A 19,481-nucleotide genomic window follows, 5' to 3' on the forward strand; every position below is an offset into this window, starting at 1 on the left:
TCTTATTTCAAATCTAAGAAACTAATGCACTATTTGTTTAGAATAGAAGGAAATTTTGTGAACCTTGCACATATGTTAAAAAAAATGATATACAGCTATAGATCTCATAATTTTTCTTTTTTTTTTTTTGGCCAATCTTGGCCTTTCACCTTCAAGGACATACCGTTGATACCTACAACTGTCCTTGCCTTTTATTCATTGTTTCCTGGAATATTTCTAAATTATGTAAGGATATCATGAAAATTATATCTGCAATAAATTAGAAATGTAGAATTTGGTGAAGAGAAAGAATAGGAGAGCAAGAAATGAACCTTGTCTTATAATTGTATCATCAATACATTTTTCGATCACCTTTTTATCTCATATATATCACATTGAAAAAGTGTTACAGTATTTTTTTTTCAAAATTTATACCAAATAATCTCCTCAATCGTATAATTGTAATCTCATAGTATATCATTTTTCTCCTCCATATACATAAAAATGAATAGCACATTTCGGTGAAAAAGAACAGCACATCTCCGGGAACCCATCATTGTGATGATGGTGATTCATTTCCTCTGTGGCTTCCAAGTAGTGCACCGGAGGTAGGACAATGAACTAAGCTTTGAATCCAATTCTCAAACGGAAACAAACAAAAGAAAATGAAAATGAAAAAGGGCAACAATAATACCCTGAATTTTCTTTGTCGACTTGTTACCCTATGCTTGGCTAAATTGGAATGAGGATTTTGACACATGAATTTCATGGTGCCTTTACTCAATAATGGACCAAAAGCTAGGGGTGTAAATTGAAATCGAAATTGGTAATTCGGAACTTTGAAATCGGAATTTTTCGAAATTTTGGTATCAGAATTTTCGACCGATTTCGATTTCGAATTCACCAATTCCGAATTTGAATTTGTTCCGAATTCAATTCGGAATTCGGTAAATTCCGATTTCACCGAATTCATGAATATAAAAATTATTATTATTATATAATATTATATTACATATATATAAAAAAATATTATATATGTGTGAAAACGAAATTGAAATCGAAATAGGAATTCCGATTTCACCGAATTCATGAATATAAAAATTATTATTATAATATAAATATTATATTATATATATATATATATATGAAAAACAGATTTGAAATCGAAATAGGAATTTCGAATTCAATTTCGATTTCGATTTCGAATTGTGAATTCGAAATCGAAATTTCCGATTTGAAAAATCTCATTACCAAATTCGACTCGAATTCGACCAATTCGAAATCGGATATTCCGATTTCCATTTCAAATTACCGAATTCGAAATTCCGAATTCAATTCGAATTCGGTCTGTAAATCGGAATTTTTCGATTTTGCACACTCCTACCAAAAGCTATAAAAATTTCAGAAGACAAGAGCATTGTAAGTATACTCGATGATTGTAAAAATTGAAGATTAATACTTAATGATTTTAATCATAAAATCAACAAATTTAAAATCCTGACAAACCTAAAATATACAGAAAAAAAGAGAGAGGTCATATTAATATATATTCAATTATCCCGTCTTAATTCAACATAACAAAAAAAAGTTTTAAATCTTGTCCTTTTACTTCATGTTAACCTGCTTGATTTGTATTTTGTTTCACATTCAATCTACTTGATTAGTAATTTGAATTGAAAAGTATATTTATTTCTTTTTTTATGAAAAATATTTAGTGATTCACTTATCAAATTTGATTTATTTATGGGACTTAGTTTTGGGATTTGGGCCGATTCCACTTCTTCTCTCTAGCGGAGGGATTCTCTTCCTTCTCTCTAGGTTTCCTCCTCTGCCCTTCCTCCTCCATAGGCAGGGAGATTTAAGGTTTCCTCCTTAAGCCAAGGTCTCCCTTCCTCTTTCTTTATCCTTTGCTCTTCCTTTCATTCAATAAAGTCTCTCCTAGGGTGTCCTATTGAGAGTTTTTTTCTCTCCTAGGGTGTCCTATTGAGAGTTTTAGTCTCTCCTAAACTATCTTAGTGAGAGTTTTTATTTAGTTTTGTTTCTTACTTTTTCAGATCTTGGAGTTTTTTTTTTTTAGATCTATATGTTAGATTTACAATTTCTTTAGTCTTCTCATCACATCTCACTTTCAGTATTGAGCTTGAACCAATTGCATAGCATATCTGAGGGAATATTTCATATTTGGATCAATCTCGGCAGATCTCAGCATCTTTATTGAACCTTACAACTATTGATTAGCAGATTTAATGATTACAGCATGCACAAAGAGAGCTACAGCGACTTATTCTATCATGAAATATTTTTCAAATTAAGACGTTGTATTTTTTTTATCAAATACGTCCTTGTTTAATAATCCAACTTAACATTTAAAGTTAATGGATTCAGATTTTAACATGTTTAAATGCGTTTGACAATGAAAAATTAAACATATGAATTAATTAAGTGGTACCGAGTTTTGTAGGCAAAATTTACTTCAAAAAATAAGTGATAAACTATTCATTTCTCACTTAATGTGATATACACTCAAATTGTATCAGATTTAATATTTAACAATTTAATAACTTAATAGATTCAGATTTCAAGATTTCAGATTTCAGTTTTATCAAGTGCACCCTAAGTGTTAAATTAGGTTATCAAACATAATTCATTAAATTTAAATGCTGAATTAGATTGTCAAACAGGTCTCTAAACTATACTCCCTTCATTCCATTTCTTTAGTTACGTTTGGGGAATCTAACTTTTTAACAATAGTGGTTTGATTGTGATGTTTGTGATTCTCTTTCCAATTTTATCCTCATAAATTTAAAATTTAAATTTGAATGGTAACATGCATATGATTAGAAAGAAGGGTTATTTTGAAAAAATAGACTAAAAGATGCTTTGATTTTTTCAACATAACAAATGTCTTGGGATATCTCAAAAATGGAAAGTATGACATTTTCAATGAAATGGACGGAGTAATAATTATCCAAATTGAATTGCTTTTCCAATCTTTCCTCTTTTTTTTTCCCAGCAGGGAAGGGATAGGGGGAATGGTAGGGAATTTGAATCCAATGCCTCTAGTACAGGGGATTTGATTGCAGAATTCTCCAATCAAAGCGGCTTGTTCCATCAAGATGAAGAGGAGGAGTTGGAGACCATCCATTTCTTATGCTGGGAGGTATTTCTTAGCATTTCTGTCCAAGTCGACTTCCTCTTTAGTTGCCCTTTCTTCTTGTTAATTAATACCCAAACTAAACCACGCCAATATCATAAAGGAAATTCCTAAGTTGCCCATCTCTGTTTCCCATGGTGGCTGTGCAACACAAATAAGGCAATTGGTATATGAATTATTGAGCAGTGCATATATTTTCTGAAATCAATCTAATTTAAATGATAGAATGAAGGGCCAAAAAAAAAAGAAAGGAAAGAAAGCAACCTAGATCATGAATTTAGAGCACTCAAACAGAGTAGTACAAACAGATGAAATTCTAGATTCAACATAAATTTCCGATTGAAATATTTTCCTTGCCATATTTGTTATCTTTTTCGGCTAGTTGTCTATTCCCTACTGGATTTTTTTGTATAAATAACTGAAAAAAAAATGAACTAACTGCTTAAAACTTCATAACTACATTGGCCAACGAGTTCCATTTTAACCAAACAAGATTGACAAGAAAGGTTCTGAACAAAAGATACACAAACTTAAACCTCCCGTCTCCAAACTTGCTTTTATCAATAATCTCTTCTGAACTCTGAAGTATCTCTAGGATTTCATGAAAACCTGGAAAAGGAATTAATGGGAAAATTCTGATTAAAGGAAGTAGCTGAAAAAGTTTCAGCAGCTTAGGAATGTAAGGATAAAACTCAATATATGTGCACAAAAGTCCTATCAATCGAACAAGATCAGAAAGGTGCTGAAGAGTTCAACAGAAATGCAAAACAGGACGTAGAAGTTTGATGATCATTGACAGTTTTGTTTCTGTTGAATTAACAACCTTTTATTACTACACAAATTGAAACAAGCTCAAACTCCACACTTTGGCTTTACATCAGTAACTCGCTTCTGAAGTATTTTCAGTGCTTCAACATTCCTGCAGCTAATTTTACATATTTGAGGCAGCTTTGGTATCTGACAATTATGGGGAATGATTTCTTGAGCATTTTGTGGATTGAAGCTCTGGAAACATTTCAGCTAGTGCAGGGCCATCCAGCAATGATGAAACATGATCAGCTAAGAATTGGTATGAAGAACTTGGAGGATGAGGATCGTTGGATGTAGCTTCACTCCACCTGGCCCGTAGGATTAGAGAAACAGAATAACACTCATCTGCAAAATATCCAAGGAAACTGTTCATGCAACTTAGCAAGGTAAAAACATTTTACTGGTCACTAGAATTCTCTCATCAGATTCAACCATGAGCATCATTTCCTCAAACTGTTGTTTACATAAATTATTCAGCTTGTGGATGAACTCTACCAGGTAGCTCTACAAAACGACTTATTAAATTTATACTTTGTCTCATGTTTCTTGAATGGTAAATGATCGGATGAAATCATTGAAACTACCGCATCTCGGATTTTAACAGGTGGATACAAAAGATTCCAATTTGGTATACCTTCCACAAAAGGACATTTGGAAGGAAAGAAGGACCATGCTAGAAATTAAAAATCTCATAATAAAACACATTTATCTCAACTTCTGAAAGTTTATGGCGGCTGATTTGAGAAGAAAACCTTCCATAAATGATTGTCCTAACTCCTAAGTACTCGAGATAGTGGGAGATGAACGCCGAATGGTTGAAAAAACCAATTTCATTCAAGTTTCAGGTCTGTTGGTAATAAGTATTAATGATTAAATTGCTTACCTCTGATTAAATTACAAGCAGGCATTTGGAACATGAATTATTGTGCAGTGCATGTATGTTGAAAAAAAAAATGGACCAGGGGCAGGAACGGTTGCAGCAATTATCTACATTTTGCACAGCGCGTAACTTTGTTTTCACATGGCATAACTTTGTTTGCACAACGTGTAACTTTAGAACAAATTTTTGTGGACTCCACACACATTATTAAAAACGAGGTACAAGAAGTGATCTGGACCATACAAATTTTTGGAGTCAAATCTTGGCCATGAACAGCTCAAGAACGGTCCACCTGATGAACGTCGCTGCCCCGTATCCAAAAAAAATGCATGTTCTGACATCGAGCTTAAAAAATTAATTGATAGGCTGAAGGAAAAAAGTACCTAGATCATAAATTTAGAGCACTCAGACAGGTTAGTATGAAGAGATGAAATTTTAGATTCAACATAAGTTTCACTTTGAATATTGTTCTTTGCCGTGCTTCTTGTCTGTTTCCTAACAGATGTAATTGACTGTCTGAATCACACAAATAACTGAAAAGAAACTAATGCTGAAAACTTCAAAAGTTTGCTTATTGGTGGGTGAAGAATACAGCAACACTTCATCCTCAGATAGATGACAATCTCAGAGATGAATCTTGTTATTGATAATGATCTTGAGCCCCTCCATGCATTCATTACCAATCCTTTTAACTGACTCTTCTGTAGTTAGCCCACAGGATTGCACTTCAATCATCTGCAATGTATTAATATCTGCAAAAGCTAGTGGAACTTCCTCAACGTCCTTACAGTTTTGCAAGTGTAGTTGCTGGAGATTGGGAAGGTGATCACTTGATGCATTCCACTGGACAATGTTCAGACTGTCCAATTTCAAGTACTTGAGTCCAAGGAACTCCACTTCCCTCATATCCCACCTTGGACCCTCAAATGCTCTGGAAACTAATTTGAGGACTTCAAGGTTTGGTAGTCTTCCAATAGCTGAAATATGCGTCCACGGTAGGCGAAAACTTGATAAAGTCAACTTCTTCAGGTTCCAGGGGAGATTAAGTTCACCAGGATTAAGTGCCCGACCAACATAAAGTATCTTCAGTGACTCCAGATGAATTAGAAGGTCTAACACCCGAAACCTGTTGTAATTTGTATAAGCATCCCATGATTCCAGATATATGCATTCGAATTTGCTGAGGTTGGGCATCCTCCTCAATATCATATTTGCAGCTTTGCCGCGAGCAATTGATGGCAAGGAAAAGGAGACTAAGTTCACCAACTTCAACGAATTGCCAGGCTTGTCATCTTGAAAGTTGAAATCAACATGAGTATTCACATGAAGGTGCCTTAACCTCTCCATGGACCATATCGAATCTGGCAATACAACCTTTCCTTTCAACCCCTTCACAATGAAAGATTCTAATTTCCGGAGATTGGATATTGATGGTGGGATGAAGTCTATATCCCCACTAACAGCTAAATATCTCAACTGAACCAATAGTTCGATTCCAGGGGGAAAGGATATGCCCATGTTGATGCATTCCAAATCCAATACCCTGAGAAGTTTGAAGTGGTGAGGGATGAATGAGATGTCAGAGGTCTGGGATATGGATCAACAGCGGCAAAGAATAGCAGAGAACGGGTGCATGGACCAGAAGGGTTAGACATGACAAAATGCTTTCTATTTAGACAAATGCAAATTCGATGTCTCTCAAATGTTACAGGCTTTGGAGGATAATGGTCAATAAAATCAGCTCCACAGTCAAAGTCATCAAAAGAGGTGAATGGTTCATCATACCTAGTGATTACCTGGAAAAAGTTCTCTTCTTTGGCTTTTGACAAGCAGAAATCACGTATCATGTCATGAAGACAACATGATTTGACCCTTCCCTTCGGTCCTTTTTTGGCAACTGCAATCATGCTTCTACCAATTAAGTCTGTCAAATAATTCTCAGCAAGATTTTCTAAGCTACATACAACAGTTTGCCTAATGAAACCTTCTGCTATCCATAGCCTGATCAGTTTGCTTACTGGAATATCTTCATCCTCCAGAAATGACCCAAAGTAAAGTAAGCATGCTTTTAGATAATTAGGTAAATGCATGTAGCTCAGCTGTATGATATCCATGCACTGGGTCTGTGGATCATCAATTAACCGCGCGCTTAAACTTTCTAGAATGCTTTTCCAAGAAGCCTGTTGCTTTTCTGTTCTTTCCAACAGACCAGCTATTGTAACAACTGAAAGAGGTAATCCACGACAGTTTTTAGCAATTTCCATTCCAGCTTTCAACAGTTCATTGGGACAGCCTCCATCGAATATCTTCAGTTGCAACAACTCCCAACTTTCATCATCAGAGAGCAGACGAAGACTATGAGGATTAACTTCAGGTTTAATTTCCAAGACCACATCACAAAGACGACTCGTGATTAATTACAGGTGTCGAGCCTGTGCAATAATAATTACTAAAAAGTCCTAGTTACCACCACAATTAATTATAGAACAAATTCGAGTACTGGAGTAGGGACCCTAGGTGTGCAATAAGTTATTTGATTCACCCTGTTCCCGAAAAGTTTACTTGATCCGATTAGGGGTGCAAACGAGCCGAGCTCGAGCCGAGCTTTGGCTAAACGAGCCGAGCTCGAGTTAATTTTGTGAAGCTCGAGCTCGAGCTCGAGCTCGACGAGCTCAAAATATCAAGCTCGAGCTCGAGCTCGAGCTTAAAAAATAAAAAAATAATTATTATTATTTTATTTTTAAAAAAATAAAAAATAAATATTTATTTTTAAAAATGAATAAAATAATAATTTTTTTAACAAATAATAAAATATTAGGGATATATATGTAATTTTACTATTAAATAAAAAATAAAAAATAAAAAATAAATATATAATTGAGCTCGCGACGAGTTTAATGTTTTTGAGCTCGAGCTCGAGCTCGACATCGACTTAATTGGTTCGAGCTCGACTCGAACTCGATTTTGACGAGCTCAAGTCGAGCTCGTATTCGAGCCGCTCGCGATCGGCTCGCGAGCGGCTCGATTCGCGAAACACCCCTAGATCCGATATACCAGAATTATCTATAAAAATATTAAATTTGCATACAATGGCAAGTAGGGTCGATTCCACAGGAAACGGGTAGAAAGTTGTTTCTTTCCAAGTCAATAAAACAAAAGTTAGGGATATTTAATGGAATGAAAATGAAAACAAAATAAACAAAATTCAAAAGCTAACTCAACAAGTACAATTTACCAAAAAAATGGAAACTAATAAAATTCTACCCAAATGATCAACTTTTCAGGTACGGTCCAATTAAATAATCATCGATGCACAGATATTTCATTCATCCGTCACTTGGTTGGTTATAGCTATCAACAAGTTCTGACAATCAGTTCTTCCTTACTTTTTCGACAGTAAAGGTACAATCATTGACTGCTTCTCTAACCAAAAAATAATCCTAAGTACGACCGTAGAAATTTAATTATCCAGTTGCATTAAAACTAGAAGAACCCAACCCTAACCAATAAACACGCTAAGAGGGTTTATTTAAATTAGATTTTACGTTTCCCCAACATAAAATCAATTATGGTGGTTGTCACTAGTTGTCAATTAAACAAACAATTACGAATTTTATTTAATTAATGTGGCAGTGGGCTATTAGATTAAATTAAATATCCGGCTGTTGATACTCAATTAATAAAATACCCATGAACAATTAATTCAAGAAACGCACGAATAGTAACAAATCGGAAGAAATAATAAAAATTCGATTAGATCTCACGGATGTTATGGACCGCACCTTCGCGTCGACCTTTGGGTAGAGGGGAAACCTAGCCGCTTCTCATCATATCAATCTCGCGTGATTTGATTGATTCCATCCACACAAACATCAAAGAATTGGGAAAGATGAAATAACGAAGAAAGCAAAAGGAAAAGTCTTGATTGTCTCTGATTTTTTTCCTTTTTGTTTGTACTGAAGCAAAGTCAAGAAAAACGATAGTCTAATGGAAGTCGTACAAAAGCCAAAGCAGCGAGTAAATTCTTCTTACAGGGAAAGCAAACTAAAGCTAATCTAATAAGCCCGCGTGATTCTGGCTTTTCCACTGTTCGCTGCCAAAAAGAAAAGAAAACGTCTGATTGAAGAAAAGAAACTACAAGCTAATCTCTTAATGTCACGTGAATCTGGCTTTCTTTCCTTTTGTAGCCGTCGCCAGCAGAAGCAAAGAAACATCAGGGAGCAAGACTTTGTCTAGGAGTTTTAATCCCATGCATCTCCGCGGTTTACGTCAACCTGATTTCCTAATTGGCCCTACTGCTACCAATCCCGTGGGTTCGGTTTTTGGGCATCCTTCTACAGTTTCTGGCGTGGGCACACCCTAAGATGAAAAGTCTTCTGAAAATTCTCCCCAAAATACCACTTTTAACACCAATCGCCTGCAATTTACATAAATATCAAATATAAGCAAAATCTCAATACTTAGCATAGTAAGTAACCAAAATTATGATCAAATAATATCGCAAATAGTGCCCAACAATTGCTCCATCAAATCCCCCCACACCTAGACAATGCTTGTCCTCAAGCATTGCGAAACTTAGAAATACAATCAAGAAGGCAAAGGTCATGCAGTAATCTACACTAACACGAGTATCCCGCATTCCTGACAATGTCGCCAAAGTTAGAACACACCAGACAGGTAGTTATCCAAAGAGTATGAATAGAAATATTCGTCACCTACAAGAGAATGTATGGATACAAGAAACGCTCAAATCAATATCACGAAATGACATTACCATAGGCTTGTACATTTATCACATCTCCACCACTCAAAAGTGAACTAAATACACAAATCAAACGGACTTTAATAGAGTTGTAATGGGACTTAGGTAAAAGGCGGGATAAGAAGGTAAAGATAGGGTGTAATGTGTCAAGAGAATGTCCACTATCCACTACGTAACTACAACGCTTTACTGGAAAAATTTCGCAAGCAAGTCATTTCCATTTGCTATTCCCACTGTGCAAGTGTCGAACTCTTTTTTTTTTTTTTACGAAGCGGCTCGCAAGGCGTGGGCACGCCTTGTGAGCCAGAGTCTTCTATTCACCAACTTGTCTCTTTTTTTTAAGGGAAACGTTTTGCAAGGCGTGGGCACACCATGTAAGCCAGAGTCTTCTGTTCACCAGCTTATTGACGATTTCTCCCCCTTTTGTTTCAAATGTACAGAAACAGCATCATACAAATTCTAGTCTAACAACACTTGCGACCCTAGATTTATTTGCCTTGCACAAACAATGAAATTCAGATATCCCTTAACGACACAAGGGTAAACAAAAAAAGTCTAAAAAGACCCTGGATTATCAAACACAGCTAACAAAATAAAGGAGAAGGATAAAAACCCAAATTGGTCCACTATTGGGAGACAAGATAAAGGCATGGTTTGTAGAAAGTTAAAGAATGTTAGATTTTAAATGCCCTTATCATTCCAGATGCATCCAGTACAACAAAATGTGACTTTAACATGTATAAAATAGCAAGTTTTAAAATGTCAATGCCATGTGTGATACCCACTCAACAACACAAATGAAGCAAACAAGAATAACGTGCTCGTGCATGGCTCAAAAGCTCCCAAAAGTTTCAAGAATGGGTCAAATCCAGTATGTTCAACATTCACCGATATTGTCAAAGAAAACCAAAATGCATAACTAGCATATATGACCACATATCTGTGCACCTTAATTGTGCAATCCATCATAGCAACATGCTCTAGCAGTTAACAAATGTAGAGATAAAAAGAAAATCAACTAACTACACTTTTTTCCTTTTATTTTTTTTTGTTTTTTTCGTTTTCTGTTCGTTTCTTTTTCCTCTTTTTTTCTTTTTTTTCTCAAGCAAAAAGAAATAATAAAAACCATCCCCCCACACCAAAAACCTACATTGTCCTCAATGTAGTCTAGACAAATAAAGTGTAAGGACAAAGGGAGCGAAACATCCCTGAATACTGAGATGGTGCAGCGAGACTCTAAGGAGGAGGAGGATGTGGCGGTTAGAATTCAATATGAGTGTAGAAAGCTGTCTAATGCTCTATCTGAATACGAGCGTAAACCTGCAATGCTGCAAAACGGTCATCGAGTCTAACACCTGATTCACGGATAGAATCTTGGAGGGCAAGTATTGGGAATCCCCAGTAGGATGAGCATGGTAGGAGGAGTGCGCCACTGCAGCGCGTTGTGAGCGGCGGACTAACAAGAAAAGAGGAAAAGATGAAACTGAAACTAAGACAAAACAAAGGAAATTGAAAAGCAGAAACTAAGACAAAGGAAATTGAAAAGACCAGACAAGACAAAAAAAAGAGAAAAGTAGAAAAGTGGGGTTAGAGAGGGTCCTAGTCAATTTTTTTTTGTGTCGCAAAGGTTGGAAGGCGTGGGCACGCCTTGGAGGTCGAGGTCTTTTGTTCACCAAATTTTACAAATATCCATGTGCGGTGAGTACAAGGCGCAGGTACGCCTTGTAATATGAAATCTTTTGCCCACAAATTTTGCCCCTAACCCAGAATAAAACTGCGCAGAAACACCATGACCTACAATAAAGATTGTTTGTCAATAGGAACCTAAACCCACCGATCTTGAATACACGAAGATGAAATAAAACACAATTGAAATCTTTGGATTGCCTTCCAAGTAGCGCCTTTCTTTAATGTCTTTGGCTAGACACTATACACCACTTTTCAGTCTGGATGTAATTCAATTTTTTTTGTAATCGGTGGCCCTCCTCCGGGATCCAAATTGCCATTGAGTGCAACATTTTTTCTTAATTTTTTGCCTATTTTTACCTCATGAATTGCTTTCATTCCATGATCCTTGTTCGCAGCAATTTTGAATTTATCCTTACAAGCAAACTCAGAAAATTCTCGTACAGAGGGATTAGTAGCATGAATAGCAAACAAAGAATGAGAGTTAACAGGATGTTTAATTGTATCAAAAATATTAAAGTGGACTATTTTTTCATCAAATTCCATCGTGAGAGTACCCTTTCTAACATCAATCTTAGTTTGGGCAGTACTCAAGAATGGCCTTCTTAATATAATGGGTGGTGGATTTGGGGCACTTCTATCATCTATGTAAAATACATAAAAATCAGTAGGAAAAATTAATCTATCTATTTGCACTAAAACATCCTCAACTATCCCATCCGGATAAGTAAATGTACAATCAGCCAATTGAATTATTATTCCTATTTCTTTTAAAGGTTCTAAATTTAGAAAATCATAGAATGATTTAGGCATCACATTAATAGAAACCCTTAAATATAGCATGGCATTTTCGATATTAGAACGTCCAATCTTACAGGGGACAGTAAATATACCTCGATGTTCACATTTAGGTGGTAGTTTCCTTTGTAAAATTGCTGAAACATTCTCACCTACCACAATTTGTTTATCCCCTCTCAACTTCTTCTTGTTGACGCATAAATTTTTTAAAAATTGAGCGTATTTTGGCATATGCTTGATCGCGTCCAACAAAAGGATATTGATTGCCACCTCTAAAATCTTCTTTTCCTTATTTTGCTTCTTTGTTTTTTCCAACCTGCAAGGAAAATGAGGTAAGTTAGATTTAATAGGAGTTGAAGGAGTAAATTTTACCTTAGGGTCTTCGCGAATGCGCCCTTCTTCGTCAATCTCCTTTTCGATCTCTTCTTCACTTTTACTCTTTAGGTTCGTGGCCTTTGACCCCTCTACTTCCTTGCTATTTCTCAGTATCATGGCACTCACATTCTTAGGATTTACCTCGGGTTACGATGACAATTTTTTAAAAACTTGGGATCTAAGCAATTAATTGCAGTCGACATGTGGTTTATTTGAGTCTGCAGATTTTTTATGCCCGATCTAGTTTTCTGCTGGAACTGAGCAGTGTAGACACCAAATTTTGAATTAATTGGTATGCTTTGTTTTAGTGATAATTCTTATCGGTTGATTGGTGTTTAGATGGTTTGCATTTTAGTTCATTATTGTTTGTGTTATTTTATTTTAGTTTTATTCACTTTTTAGTTTTTAGTTGTTTTTGTAGTTTTTTATTTTGTAAGTTTTAGCGTAGAATTTTTAGGAAAAAAAGAAAAAAAGTGAAAAATAAAAAGAAGGAGAAAAAGAGGAAAAGAAAAGAAAAAAAAACATGGTTTAATGCATATTGGCTTATCTTTGAAAAAAAAATGAAAAAAGTTTGAAAATTAAAAAAAAAGGAAAAAAAGAAGAGCTTTTTAATGTTATTTACTTCTTGATACATTTTAATTATTTTTATTTTTCAAAGAAAAGAAAAGCGTTCAAAAAAAAAAGAAAAAAAGGAAAAAGAAATATATATATGTTTAGTCGTTTTAGATGTGGTTTCTTTAAAAGTTTAAAATTGGAAAAATGAAGAAAAAGAGAAAAGTGCCGAAAATGGAAAAGGAAAATCGATAAAAAATGGAAGTTGTAATTTGTGGTTTTTAGTTCATTTATTTTCCATTCAATGTTAATTAAATTGTTTTGTTATTTGTTCTTATTATTATTATCAATTTCTGTTTTAAAAAAAAAAAGGAAAAAAAAAACATTTTCCAGTCGCGGCAAGCTGCAAGCGCAGCTTGCACAGAAGGGCCTGAGGGGTTTCGGCTGCAAATGGTTGAAAAGGGTAGCTAGGTTTCTAGGTTTTCTAACCTATAAAAGCCACGGAAAGGGGCAGCCGCAGGGAAGAGAGAAAAAGGGGAGAGAGTTACGGAAGTAAGCAAAAAAAAAAACGGCAAAAGAAAACGGCAGGGAAAAACAAGAAACCAGAGGGAGAATTGGGACGTGGGTGATTGAAAAGAGGATAGGAGAGGAAAGAAAGATAGCATAAGAGACAGTAGGAAGGGGGGAAAGCAAAAGGGGAAGAGTCTGTGGCAGTTGAGGAAGAAGGTTCAACCACTAATGATCCATCGAAGCTGCTAGTTTTCTGAACCATCATCATCTTCGCCGGAGGAAAGCATCATTATTGTAAGTAGAGCTTTCTTTTAATTCCCAGAACTTCTTCAAACATAAAGCTTTGAGGTCTTCTAAGCATGTATATGTGTTAGTTCTTCACGTCATTTTCCTGTTATAAAGAATGAAGCGGATGTCATCTGCAGTTTTTTTTTGGCTCAAAGGTGCTTTCTTTTCGCTGTTATTATGTATGATGAGGTCAGAAGATTGTTTGGTGTTGATTATATCTCGTTCCTAGGCGGCTTCAGTTTAGCCACAAAATCCCAACTTTACCGGGTCTGCCCGTTCGAAATATTAGATTGGTTGCAAAATAGAGTGGCTTGCCCTGTTTCCTTTTTTATTCTGTTTTGGCTTGCACAAATATTGAAGTTTTTTTTTCTGGTCGCTGCACCAAGACTGGATTTGTCGCAGCAGTATGGATAGAGCATGTTTCCTTCCTTGGTTTGTTGTTTAAATTTCTGTTTTTTTTCTGGTTCGCCAATGAGCCGCACAGTCGCACAGCAAGGAAAATGGCAAGAAAATCTTTTCCAGATTTCGCGTGGCCCTTCCATCTTATCATGTTGGCTTTTTCGTTTCTTTTCTTTAGATGTTTCTTGTTAAATCTGCTAAGGTTGAGCAAATCATGCTTTGAGAATATGTTAAAACTGATTGTGCTAGTTGGGTGCTGATGAAATAACAATTCTGGTTAGAGTTTCTACAGGAATAGCACCGCACAAGATGAGTTACGAATTTAGCAACAGAAAATTCTCTTTTACCAGAATTTAACAAGGAAATTGTAGTTTCCTTTCTCCCTCCCCTTTGTATGTTTAGTGTGCCTTCTTAAAAGACAAGCTGGCAGCTGGTTCTTGTTTGAAATGACTTTTAAACATAGCTGCACAAGATTGCTGGAATTCCCATGCTCATCGGCTGTAGAGTTTTTTTTTTTTTTTTTTTTTGTTGTAGAATTGTTTTAGTTACTGAAGTTACTTAGATTTTGCCTGGTTTGCTATCCGGCCATCTTGGTGTTTGAATCTACAGGTGTCATGTTACAAGATGGGAAGATTATATGATAATTGTATTTGGATTGGTTTTATGTTTGAAAAGCTGGTTTGAAGTGCCGAACCTTTTGCCCAGAATTTTCCAGCCTTTGCATGATTTTTTCCTTCTATGTTTTGGTTTATTTGAATGTTGAAATGGTTGTTATGATGCTTAGATTGGTTTTGGGTGTTTGGGTCTAAACATATTTGAGTTGGAACTGAATGTTTGTTGGCCACATAGACAATAAGTAGCTGGATCATTTTGCATGAAAGTTGCCAAGAAACTTGCATCAGTTTGTTATGTTTGTTTGCTGTCAAAGTTTCGAACCTTGTGATTTAGTTCCACAATGTGACTTGGTTAATATTTTCTGTTTTTGAACCAAGCTATCCTTTGGGTTTGAAATCTGTGTTTAGAAATGAAAATCACAACTAGTTTTGTTGCTAAAAGACTCCACCCTTCTGCCAAAGCTCCCAAATTGCAGCAATCTCCTTCCATCTTGCCTAAAAGTTCCATAAGTGTTTGTATAATTTCCTTCTATGTTTTGCTTGTTGGGTATGAGTTTTGTTTGTTTTGATTGCTTAACCCAAAGTTTGAATAAATGAAAGGGTTAGTCAAAGCTACTTAGAATTTGTGTATGAGTTAGAAATGCAGCTAGCAATTGTTTTAAGGTCAAGTAGATGTTCATTGCAGAAACTTTTGTTCCTCACGTATGCATGCATGCCAATATTTCTGAATTTAGCACTTTGACCCCCCAAGTCCCTTCTCATTTTACTATGGCCCAAACAATGGAAAATGGTAATCGAATTGATCCTTCAAATTTCTTTTCCATTTCAATTGGGATTCCCATTTAATGAATATGGATTTGTTTGATTATTTGAAAGGCTCCAATGGTTCAATTTCATATCAATTAGTGGTTCCTTGACTTTTGTTTTGAATAACTTGTGCTATTTGGTTTACTATAAATTGGTGCATTAATCTTTTGTTTTTGGTGATTTTAGCCTAAGTTAGTCTTTTCTTGGATGATTCTAGCCAAGTTGAGTTTATTCATTTCGTTAATATCACCAACGGGGGGAGGTATCATTTCTTTTATCCCTTTTGTTTCTCTCCTATGTGGACTAATGTGTTAATTGAAATTTGCATGTCTACTTGCTTTCCTAGCCTCTCCTTATTTCCTTTCATTTATTCCATTTATTTTTTATTTTTATTAATGGGGTATGTGTACACCTCTTGGTTTGTAATAGATAGGGTGTAGCAAGTAATTTGGTCCATTTTCCCTTTCCCCTTTGTTTTAGTTAGCAAATGTAATGGTTGCATGCCTATGTGTTATATGTTAAATGCTTTACTAGGATCTTGCATCTAGCCGAGCATGATAAGTGCTACATGATTTAAGTGATTTGCATGTCTACTCGCTTTTTGTAGTATAGATGAATGGAATGGATGAATGTACGTCACCACACTAGTCCAACGCTAGTTTGTGGTTCACATTTTTCACTAATCTAATGATAGTAGGATGTCATAGAAAGGGCTAGTCCAATGCTAGACCCAATAAGTTTTTTTTTCCTTTTTCATTAAGTGCATGATCACCACATATCACGCATTTTTCCTTAGTTTATCATTTGGTATGTTCCTCAAACCCCTTCCCCTTCACTTTAGGACTTGCATCTCATGCTAGTTAGGGTTCATTTGCGTGAAAATCCCCTCTTGATAAGGAAAACGAGCGAGTGTGGCTACTCGATAGCCTTAGCACGCTAGTTTCACCTTCTAATCAAAGGGAAAATAGAAGTCGAAAAGTTAGGAGTCAACCCCCGTACCCGACTTGTTGCATTCCCTTAGGGACATACTTTCATTTTTTCTCACTTCCATGCTCTTTTAATCACTTTTTCTTTCCACATTTCTCAATCCATATTTTTCACTATGTTTTACTCATCTTACTCCACAAGTAGAATTCAAGTTTCATATATATTTATAATCCTATCTTCATTCATTTGCACACACTAATACTTTGATTTTTCATCCAAATTCACACGTGCACTTTCCTTACATACTCACACGCTAATACTTTGATTTTTCATCCAAATTCACACGTGCACTTTCTTTACACATGCGCACACAAACACTTTGTTTTTTTACACCATTTCATACATGAATCTTTTCATACACTTGCACACTTGCACTTGAGTCACCATTTGCATCAATCGACCTCTATGAGGTTTCCCTTTATTGGCCACCACAATTCATGTGGTTTGGGACCAAAAACCTCACAAGAGACATCGTAGAATTTAGGATTGCATTTTTTCATTTTTGCATTCATATAGGCATAATTCAACATGCAAAACATACCCTGGGTAGAAAGTCAGGAAAGTTAGGGTTAAGTTACGCAACTAGTCTTGGCTAGGTCAAAGGGGTGCCTTGGAGTCTATCCTTGCCTTCCCCTTTGTCAAACGTGACTTCCGAACCTTTTTCTTTGTTTTACGTAGACTAGGAGTCGTTTTAAAAAGGGTTCATTACTGCTTAACTCATTTTTAGGTGACTTGGTACACCTTAAATTATTACCAAGTGGCGACTCCAAACTTTTCATTTAAAAACCCTTTTTAAAACTATTTTTTGGGTCAAATCGTCGCATTCTCAAACCCCCATTTAGGCCCACTTTTCTTTTAAATCACAATTCATTTTTTTCAATCACAAAAAATACATTTTTTAAACCATTTATTTATTTATCAAAAAATGGGGCGCGACAAGCAGTACTCGTGACCAAGGATCTAGTTTCCTGCTAGAGCTGAGTAGTGCTCGTGGTTAGGCAAAAAGTCTCTTGAATTGGAGGACGAAAGTTGAGGCTTTGGTTGCCATGGTTGCTGAAATCCTGGTGGACGATTTGGGAATGAATTTTGTGGCCTGTTCCTATAGCTGAAATTGGGGTGATCTCTCCAACCTAGATTGTACGTGTTGGAGTATGGATCGTACTGCCTACGAGGCACGGGCACGCCTCCGGCCATGTTTACTTGTTCAGCCCCATCCTTTTGCAATATGGGGCATGAGTCAGTGGGGTGGCCCACGTTTGTGCAGATTTCACAGACCTTTGCTTGGTGCACGTTCCCCACAACTAATTGCCAAATAAAAGATGTTAGCTCCGACAGCTATTACTGAATGGATGTTGTCTCTATCTCATTGACCCTATGGATAGGGTTACTCTCACGGAAGCCAAACTGTTGAGAGTTCTCTGCCATTGCGTCAATAAGCAACCATGTTTCTCTCGATGTTTTGTTCGCCAATGCTCCTCCACTCACAGCATCAATGATACTTTTGTCAGATGACTGAAGTCCCACATAGAAGTATTGGATCAATAGTTGTTCACTAATTTGATACTGTGGGCATCTAGTGCACAACTTATTGAATCTCTCCCAATAGTCATATAGGGATTTTTCAGGATACTACTCAATACTGCATATCTCTTTTCTCAGACTTGCAGCCCGAGATGCAGGGAAGAATTTTTTCAATTTTTTTTTCAATTAGGCCCATGTTGTGATACTACCCGCAGGTAAATAGTATAACCAATCCTTTGCTGCATCCTTGAAGGAGAAAGGGAAAGCTCTAAGTTTGATGTGCTTCTCAGTAATTCCTGGGAGTTTCATACTGGAACATACCACATCGAACTCCTAAATGTGTTTATGGGGTTTCTCCCCCGAAAGACGATGGAATGAGTGTAAGAGGTGAATTAATCCGACTTCAGTTCGAAGGAGGTATTCTCTATTAGAGTTGGAAATGTAATGCACAAAGGCTGCTGGGGCAATTCTGGAGCAACCAACTCCCTTAATGTTCGTGCATTTGCCATAGGGATGTCTTCTTGACCTGGATCACTTGAATTATCACCACTCGAATCTGTTGATTCAACCTCAGGATCTAGTCCCTGAGATGCAGTGCTAGATTGCTTTTCTCTGAGCTGGTTAGTCTCTTTCCTAGTTCGGCGCGCAGTCTTCTCTACTTTCGGATCGAAAAACAACTCGCCTGTACGAGAAGAACAAGACAAAAACTAGAAAAATGCTAGACAGATCCAAATAAAATAATTTAGAAAGAAACAAAATTAACCAAAATACCGTTCTCCTACAATAGCGTCAAAAATTGACAGGTGTCGAGTCTGTGTAATAATAATTAATAAAAGGTCTAAGTTACCACCACAATTAATTATAGAACAAATTCGAATATTTGAGTAAGAACCCTAGGTGTGTAATGGATTACTTGATTCACCCTATTTTCGAAGAGTTTGCTTAATCTGATATACCAAAATTATCTATAAAAATATTAAATTTGCATACAATGTCAAGTAGGATCGATTCCATAGGGAACGGATAGAAAGTTGTTTCTTTCCAAGTCAATAAAATAAAATTTGGGGATATTTAATGGAATGAAAATAAAAACAAAATAAACAAAATTCAAAAGCTAATTCAACAAGTACAATTTACGAAAAAAATGACAATTAATAAAATTCTATCCAAAGGATCAACTTTTCAGGCACGGTCTAATTAAATGATCATCGATGCACAGATATTTCATTCATCCGTCACTAGGTTGGTTATAACTATCTACAAGCTCTGACAACCAATTCATCCTTACTTTTCCGACAGTCAAGGTATGACCATTAACTGATTCTCTAACCAGAAAACAACCCTAAGTACGACCGTAGA

At 36.0% G+C, this 19,481-nt stretch overlaps 1 protein-coding gene and 1 non-coding gene across 2 annotated transcripts; one reads left to right on the forward strand and one right to left on the reverse strand.

Annotated features, from left to right (window-relative positions):
• Window positions 1-5,447: 5,447 nt before the first annotated feature.
• Window positions 5,448-12,561, reverse strand: LOC113706107 (putative late blight resistance protein homolog R1B-17). The gene is made up of 3 exons (XM_072062899.1): window positions 12,442-12,561; window positions 6,533-7,129; window positions 5,448-6,410 (listed from the first exon to the last, which is right to left on the reverse strand). The coding sequence occupies exons 1-3, from the start codon at window positions 12,559-12,561 to the stop codon at window positions 5,448-5,450; spliced, it is 1,680 nt and encodes a 559-aa protein (XP_071919000.1).
• Window positions 12,562-18,156: 5,595 nt separating this feature from the next.
• LOC113707510 (small nucleolar RNA R71) lies at window positions 18,157-18,263 on the forward strand. Its single transcript, XR_003452238.1, has one exon. It is a non-coding gene; the product is annotated as a small nucleolar RNA R71 (small nucleolar RNA).
• The last annotated feature ends 1,218 nt before the right edge of the window (window positions 18,264-19,481 follow it).

This window comes from Coffea arabica, chromosome 8c (assembly GCF_036785885.1).
Source record: "Coffea arabica cultivar ET-39 chromosome 8c, Coffea Arabica ET-39 HiFi, whole genome shotgun sequence".
NCBI lineage: Eukaryota > Viridiplantae > Streptophyta > Magnoliopsida > Gentianales > Rubiaceae > Coffea > Coffea arabica.